Here is an 8,895-nt window from a genome sequence, read left to right on the forward strand (position 1 = left end):
GATCGAACCACTGGGGTTCGATCGAACCACTGGGGTTCGATCGAACCACTGGGGTTCGATCGAACCCAGGTGAAGAACCACTGTGCTAGATTGATATGTCCAATACTTTTTTTATGTAGTGACATGGGTTCTGTGTTCCAGAGATGAATGTTTTTGTGCTAAATCTGTAAATCAGCCATAGAAAAAAGAGCAAGTGACTGCAAAGATGATGTTAAAACTGGGAAGACATATCTTTTACCTACTTGGGCAGGAAGGCCACTCAGAGGAGAAGAAGCCATGACTCACTCATCTTTGGAGCCATTTCTTTTTGGTCTGAGACTAAAATTAAAATGTTTGGACAAAATTGCCATTGTTATGAAACTTTGAAAGACTGGCTACAAGACCGGAAACACAGTCCAAACTGTGAAATACGGGATGGCACGGTATTGTATTATTGCAGAAGAGACAGACTTAATAGACATCATGAGTAAAGAACATTAAGTAAAAATATTATAAGAAAGTCTCAAAACACCAGCGAGTCTTTCAAATGGACAATAACCCCAAATTATGTCAAAAGCAGGTAAAAGTCCATGTGAGCTGAGCTAGAAGCTAAGATTTTATCTCCACTGTCGCTATGCATGCTCAATCTGAGGGATGGCTGTAAAGTCAATGACACAATGCAAACGATTGTCACCAGTGCTCATCCAGTAGGAGTGAATGACTCAATGCAATTTTCTGGGTTTCCTTTGACAAAAATACTTTTTTAAACTGATGCTAATAATGAACTGAATGCACTGTTTGATAACTAGAATAGAATAGAATTTAATAGAATACACTTTCGTCATCCCAAAAGGGAAATTGCTTATTTCCTGACAAGCTACAATTTGGGACTTCTGTATGATTGAATTTAAAAGACTTATTGTGAATTGGTGCAATATAAATAACTTGAACCGTATTAAAAACTGTGTGTAAGTGAAGAGGCCTTCAGCCAGTTCATTCAGTAGGATTAACAACAACATCAGGTATTCCTTTCCTCCATCTTATCTCTTCTTCTACCCTCCACAATCAGTACTATTCTCGTACACCACCTAGTGGTAGACACAACAATATGTTACTGCATAAATCTAGTGGAAGTCTTTCAAAGTCTGGCATTTTGAGCAACAAGAAGTTGCTGAAAGAAGTTAACTTCCAGGGTTTCCCCGAGAAAACCTGCTAAGCCTGGTGGTGGGGGTGACGAGGTGGTCCACCAGCGGTCCACCGTTATTTTTATTTTTTTGTATTGAAAGATGTTAAGGTGACAGGAAATTTAAAAATATCACTCGATAATTATACGTTATGGGAAAACATCGCCAGTGAAACACTACTTAAATCCACAATTAGTCTTAAAAACAACAAATAAAATAGACAATTAAAATGAATATCAATTATTTGCACTTTTGTTTAATCCAAATTATCAGCAACTCAATCAGGCCCCCAGGGATTCAAGGGCCCCATAAATGCTAATATTTTAACACAGACCACTGATACATGAATGTAACACTTGTTTATTGAGATCATCAATGCTGCTAAATTTGATTCAATTTACAAATCAATTTTCAATTTGATTCAAATTACATAAATTAAAAGATTTTAAATTGTTTAACATTTAAATGTAAGATTTTAAGGAGCTGGCAAGTTTACTTTGTAAAAGTTCAAAGAACAATATTCATAGTTGAATTGCTTTGTTACCCTAGCTACAATCGAGAGACAGCAGGCGCAAATCGTGACACCGCACCTACTAATGGCACTTCTGGTGGCAGGTGTCATTATGCGCCACAAGTGCTGCTGTTTTCGGGGCTGGCTGCCAGTGTTGTCACTGACTTCGGCTGACTTCGGCAACTCATACTGGCACTTCCTCTGATACCTGCCATTAGTGCCACTGTTTTCGGGGCTAGCTGCCAGTGTTGTCACTGACTTCGGCTGACCTCGGCACCTCGTACTGGCACTTCCGCTGACACCTGCCATTAGTGCCACTGTTTTTGGGGCTAGCGGTCAGGGTTGTCACCAATGTTCCCTCTAATTTTTCATGTGTCTGGGCATACACACATAAGCACCCTGAGCACACTGAGGACCACTGTGAGCAACATCAGATGTGCACGCTGTAACCACACACATCACAGCCGTTCAAAATCATAGCAAGTTACATGGCTTATTAAAAGAATCAAATCACAGCAGCAATTTTTGTTTAATTAGTTTACTTTTAATATAAACGATTTGGCCCACTTAAAATGAAAGACAAAAATCTTGTTGGTGTTCATGAGATGTGTAGTATGTTATGTTATGTGTGTTATGAGAGTATAAGAGTCCTGCTTTGTGACGCTTGAGGTAGTCCAACTTCCATTCAGTCCACACTTTTTCCCGCTGAAAGCTCACTTGGTACTTTGGCTTCGCTGCATGTCTTGCAGAGTAGACCTTTCTCACTCGAAAAAGAAAAAATCTCACCCAGTTTCACCGCTTGTTCTTTTATTTGCACATACTCAGACAGCCATTCCATCCTAAAAGAACCGCATTTCTTTTTTACTTTGTCTTGGTGAGTGGATGTGTCGCTGCCCGTTCGTTTCGCCATGATAAGGTGTTGCGTTTCTTAACTCCACCGCACTGTTGTTAGCAAGCTAACCTGCACGGCACGTATGGGCAGGACACATAGAGCTACCAACGCTATGATTGGCTGCATGAAGCCAATCATAGCGTTGAAAGACAACTCCTGCACTGAATGCATGTCAGATGGGACCTCTTCTGCAACAGCTGATAATAGCTACCACTAGGTACCTACCACTACAACTGACACTAGGTTGCCATGGTATGTCAGTGCTGACAAGCTCATGTCAGTTCCAGGTTATAATTATTTTCATACAATGACCTTAATATAATGCTATTGATTATTAAACCGGGTAAGTTCACTAATATTGACTTATTAGTTAATATTAGTGACAGTGGCAACATGAGATATTGACAATTCCAGAGTGACATTATGTTAAGCATGGTTCCATGACAGTTCACAGGATGTCATAAGTTATAGTGGCTGCCTGGTCTATTAGATAATAGACCAGGCAGCCACTATAACTTTCAGTGTTTTTTTTTTTAAGATAATGCAATTTAAAAAAAAAAACACGTTATTTTCCAAAAATGCCTGTTAACCAGTTTTAAAGAGTTATTACTTGTTATTATTTAATAAATTTAATCTCTGCTATTTTTCAGTATTTGTCAAGTTCATTACAGATTTGTGTGGCATACATGAAGGTTGCTTCTCCGTGTTTGTTTCTGGTTCTGTTCATTGTCTTCAAAGTTTTCTTATTCAAAGATGAGAGAATGATTAAAATCTGAGCTACAAAATGCATTTCAATAGCATTTTCAAGGCAGCAGGAGGACTTTCACTTTCAAATTAAACCACCTTCAAATTTTTACACTAATATTGAATATTGATAAGTCACAACACAAAGTACGTACACCTCAAAAACTTTGATAATGTGTGAATCCTAAGCAGCATTAAGAACAAGATTGTTACATATTTTTGGAAATAAAAATTACTTTGGGTTATACTTAAGATGCAAATGCTTTTCTCAAAGAAAATTGTGGTGTTTACATATTATTTTATTTGGCAAATATGTTTCAACATTTTTTAAAGTTTGTCACAAAGTATATGCATAGAAATTTATTTATTAGCCATTGTATGTTAATACTTTAAACAGCAATAACATAATTTGTTTTCAATAGCCAAGAATTAAAATATTTGTGTATTATAAAATCCCTCTCTGAAATCATTTGAAGTCTACTATAAAATTCATGTTTAGTCAACGTGTGAATTTACTACATCAGGATCAAATAACTTATTATTCCTCCATGAGAAATTATAATCATTACGCTTAAAAATTATTTTTCAAACTTTATTAATTTCTACAATATACGTTTTACACAACTACTACGTATTTCCATCTTGGCCAAAGCCCTATCTGGCAACCCAACGGGGTTCAACAGGTTCCACTGTAATAGTGACAGTGGTAGATTCAATTACTTTGGCCATCTTCCTTCAATTAAATTAAGTCAAAAATATTCAAGGTGTTAAACGGATAATTAACCAATACAATTACCATTGAAATAAAAATGTATAAACGGGCAATATAAGTAACACGTTTTCCAAAAACTGGCATTGCCATCCCCCAAAACATCGACACCAGTTGTGACAGCTCTGAAACATCCTGGACACCTAATGGCAGCTCTAGTGGAAGCCAGACTCGGCTGTTGCAAAGGTGCCAAAGCCAATGGCATCCCTGATACCTGTTGTGTATTCAATTAATTCAAAGACGAAAGGAGTCGGCTGGATTATTCAGATGAACTTTAGTGAATAAATAGGATGAACGAATCATACATAATGATATACGAAAAAGTGTAGGAATTCAGCTAACGTAAGTCTTTCTGCGAAAAACAACTCTTATTATATTCTCTTCTTCATCTGTCTTCAAGTTCTTCTTCTACTAGTTATAAAGCATCATGGGATATGTAGTCCATTTTCCGAAGTGTTACGTAAGCTAACACTTAGCCGTAAGTGTTAGCTTACGTAAAAGTGTTAGCTGTAAGCTAACACTTACGGCTAGCCCCGAAAACAGTGGCATACTGGCAGGTGTCAGCGGAAGTGCCAGTAGGAGGTGCCGAGGTCAGCCGAAGGCAGTGACACCACTGACCGGTATCCCCAAAAACAGTGGCACTAATGGCAGGTGTCAGAGGAAGTGCCAGTACGAAGTGCCGAGGTCAGCCGAGGTCAGCCGAAGTCAGTGGCAACACTGACAGCTAGACCCAAAAACAGTGGCACTTGTGGCGCATAATGACACCTGCCACCGGAAGTGCCATTAGTAGGTCCGGTGTCACGATTTGCGCTCGGCCCTGCTGCTACAATCTGATGCTGTGAGTTTAATCTTTAAGTTTGAGCTCTGTTTTTCACAAATACAACTTAGTAAATTGTAATTATAACTGATTGCTTTTAAGGTTGGCCAATTAATCTACTCCCAACACATCTGTTAGAGGTGCTGATGTTTTTAGCAACAAAAGGGGCTCCTAAATCAAATTCTGCTCAAGGCCTCATACAGCCTTGGACCGGCCCTGCATGATGAGGTAATCTGCTGCACTACACAGAGATGCGCAACAAACGGGAGATTTAACTCAATGCTGCTAATGTGGCTTTAGTAACTCTTTCATTTCGTGTCTGTTGAGTTTATAATAAGAGTCACAGAAACTATTCTGGTTGGTTGAGTTTATGGGACGAGTTCTCAGATCTCCGCGCAGTCGCGCACATTAACTCCAACTAAGTGGACAAAGCATTTGATACGGTTTGATGCATTGTGTAACTGGAAAAATACTAAAAATAATACTACAATAATATAAAATCAGTGTGATGCGTTACAGACAGGAGAGCGCGAAAGCTCCTCACCAGGCTGAACCTGCATGATCAGGTTAGTGCTAGTTCATTAACTAATACACCGGCCAACCGGGAACACATAGATAAACTTTATCAGCACAGGCAGAGCCGGGCGCTGGCAGCGTGTTGAGATGGAAAAGCCGCACAAAATTCTTTGTTCACAAATATAAATCATTCTCACCGCTCGGTCAATGCACCTCTGAAAGCACGACAAGTTATTCCTGCAGCTCACATAGAGCTGCGCAACCAGAGCTAACCAGAGTGGTGTTTAAAGTCCTACCTTGATCAAAAACTCTAGAAAGAATCGTAATTCCTCACAGGGGGTTGATGTAAATATCCATACAGCTCAGCCTGTGTCCAGTTTGAGTGAAAGACGCACGGGATCCACGCTGAGGTAAAGGCAACGCGCAGAGGCAACGCGCAGAGGCAACGCGCAGAGGCAACGCGCAGAGGCGCCAGCGGTGTGATTGGTCTGCAATGCATAAACTAAAAACCTATCTTCTATAAACATATCTTTTAGGAATAAATCTGCTCCGCCAGTGAAGCGCTCAGAGCAACAGAGACACTTGCAATCCGGCTTAAAAAAGAAAAAGAAAAAAAGTGTTTTTTTATTATTATTTTCCTAAAAACATACACAAGAAAGGTTTAGCCTGGCGGTAGCGCTAGTAAAGGATGGCGGCCGCCAGGACTATGATACACTGGGGGAAACCCTGACTTCCAAAAACTTTGCCAGTCTTTGAGTGTAACAAATGATTTTCTCTGCAGGTACGCTGCATGTTGAACATTTGGGGAGTCATGCTCTTTATCCGCATGACATGGATTGTTGGCCAGGCTGGAATTGGTAAGCTGCCAACTCATGTTCAGTACCAAACAGTTCCAGTAATAAGGAAAAAACACTGGTGTAAGCTTTGTTTATTTATTTGGTTGCATAAAATGGAGAACTTATGTTTAGTGTGTGTATGTATGTGTATGTGTGTGTTCGTTTGTAATACCTTGTGGGGATCATTTTTCTGACACATACTACGTTGTGGGGACCCACTGCTAGTGGAAAGGGGAAACACTGTTTTTGGATCAAGGATTAGATTTAGATCTAAGGTGTGAATTGAGTTTTGGCTAGAGTTAAGGTTAGGTATGTAATGGGTAGGGTTAGTATAAGGATAAGGTTCAGGCTGTAAAAATGAATGGAAATCAATGGAAAATCCCCACAAAGATAGCCACGTGTGTGGGTTTGTGCGTGTGTGTGTGCAATCTGATGTAACAGCTCTTGACTTACTGGATGAAAAGGTTGTTGCAATGTCACTTGTTCTTTTTCAGAAACAGGAAGTCACCTGTTTACAGCATGACAGTCCTGCACTGCTGAATGAAAAGCATCTGTTGGGACATACACACACAGTTTAGTGTAGTAAAGAAGAGCATATTTAATGTTAAAGGGAACCACGATTAGTTATAAAAAAATAGACCTTATTTGGGAAATATTTATCTTGGATGTAAAAACAATACAGTAATAATACTGTAGGATATTTAGTTTTTAGAAATTTTAAGAAAATATTTTCACAGAAATGTCGCCATGTTGTTCAAGCTGCAATGCATTCTGGGTAAATGACGTGTAATGGTCCAATTGCCTGGCTCCTCCAAGCAAAACTGTGATGAGTAAGGTTATTAAGCCTTTTTAATGTGAACCGGACTTGTGCGAATTTCTGTTCCCCTGTAAAAATCTGTTCCCCCTGTGTCAGGAGCGCGTAGTGTAGCCAGAAAGGCGGATCCGGCGGATCTGACCATTTTCATGACGCTTCTGATCGATTTCTCGGTAAAAAAGAACTTTTATAATCATGTCAAGTTTGTCACATTCATTTTAATCGGCAGTTGTTTTAAAAAGAAGCAATAACAAAATTGTAAAATAAATAAAAGAGGTCTTGTGTGGAGATCTTCTTACACCGTTTGTGTTATTTTAAACGCCTCGAGAATTGGTCTTTTTCCAACTTTTGTCACTTAAACCCGTTTAATCCCAATTTTTTTTTCCAGTGTTACACGTAGGAAGTAAAGAGGTCTGGTCATGTGACCTTTCACACTATATACATGAAATTGATATTGCTTAGAGTAGACACTATTATTTGACTTAAAAACTTCAATTAGTTGCTAAAAATCAAATAATTCTTAGAGGTTCAGAAGTTAGAAAAAATGTCTGACAACAATTGTTGCCGGTGGGATTAAACGGGTAAGCCTGACAAATAAGTCAGTCACCAAACACAGGTTTCCAACATCTAGTGTGTATTTAGAATGTTTCATTGCTGATATTAGAGGATGGAAACTGGATAATAGCAGGGCACCAAAAATTAAGACATCCTGAAAAGAAGAGAGTGTAGACATACTGGTAAATCTCATTCTAATGTAAAATATGACAGATTACTGGATTAAGGAAATTTCTAGTATACCACTTGCCGTCGCACTTAACAATTTTTGAGAATTTGAAAAAAGTTGCTCTTTATTTCCCAAAGTTATGGGGGGAGGAGAAGAGAGAATGGATATTTCAGATTATTTGAAATAATCTGTTTCCCCTCCATGAAATGGAAACAAATCCTTCATTGAGTTTAATCTTCCTTTCACAGCAAATTATGTAAATATGGTAACATTTGCTCTTTATTTGACAAAGTTATGAGGGGGAAACCAAATATTTTAGCCACCTGAAATAATTCGTTCCCCCTTCATAACATGGGAACAAATTAATTTACCAGCAAGTCTTTAACTGTGTTTATTCTTCTCTTCATCAACAACAAATCCTGTAATTTTGGTAACATTTGCTTCTTAGTTGCCAAAGTTAAAGGAGGGGAACCATATATTTTAGCCACCTGAANTCTCTTCATCAACAACAAATCCTGTAATTTTGGTAACATTTGCTTCTTAGTTGCCAAAGTTAAAGGAGGGGAACCATATATTTTAGCCACCTGAAATAATCCGTTCCCCCTCTATAACATTTGAACAAATTAATTTACCAGCAAGTCTTTAACTGAGTTTATTCCTCTCTTAATCAGCAATAAATCCTGTAAGTTTGAAAACATTTGCTCATTATATTTGCCAGAGTTATTAAGGGGGAACCATATATTTTAGCAGCCTGAAATAATCTGTTCCCCCTACAAAGAATAGGTTATTTCAGACAGCTAAAATATTTGGTTCCCCCATAATAACTATGATAATAACACCAATGTCTCCAAACTTACAGGATGGGAAGAATAAACACAGGTAAAAATGTGCTGGTAAGTCAATTTGTTCCCATGTTATGTAGGGGAAACAAATCATTTCAGGTGGGTAAAATAATTGGTTCCCCCCAAATAACTGGCAAATATTGATTAAATATTGCCACATTTACAGGATTTGTTGTTCATGAAAAGAAGATTAAACAGCGTAGGACTTGCGGGTAAAATAGTTTTTCCCATGTTATAGGGGGGTAACGGAATATTTCGGGGAGCTAA

At 38.5% G+C, this 8,895-nt stretch overlaps 1 protein-coding gene across 1 annotated transcript in view; it reads left to right on the forward strand.

Moving 5' to 3' along the window:
• Positions 1-5,976: 5,976 nt before the first annotated feature.
• The window catches only part of LOC103132696 (solute carrier family 12 member 2-like), an 11,238-nt gene continuing 8,319 nt past the window's right edge, over positions 5,977-8,895 (forward strand). The window contains exon 1 of the mRNA XM_007544495.2: positions 5,977-6,269. Within this exon, the coding sequence (XP_007544557.2) occupies positions 6,203-6,269 (67 nt within the window). The 5' untranslated portion in view covers positions 5,977-6,202. The remainder of the gene's footprint in view (positions 6,270-8,895) is intronic.

This window comes from Poecilia formosa, unplaced genomic scaffold (assembly GCF_000485575.1).
Source record: "Poecilia formosa unplaced genomic scaffold, Poecilia_formosa-5.1.2 Scaffold1222, whole genome shotgun sequence".
NCBI classification, from domain to species: Eukaryota; Metazoa; Chordata; class Actinopteri; order Cyprinodontiformes; family Poeciliidae; genus Poecilia; species Poecilia formosa.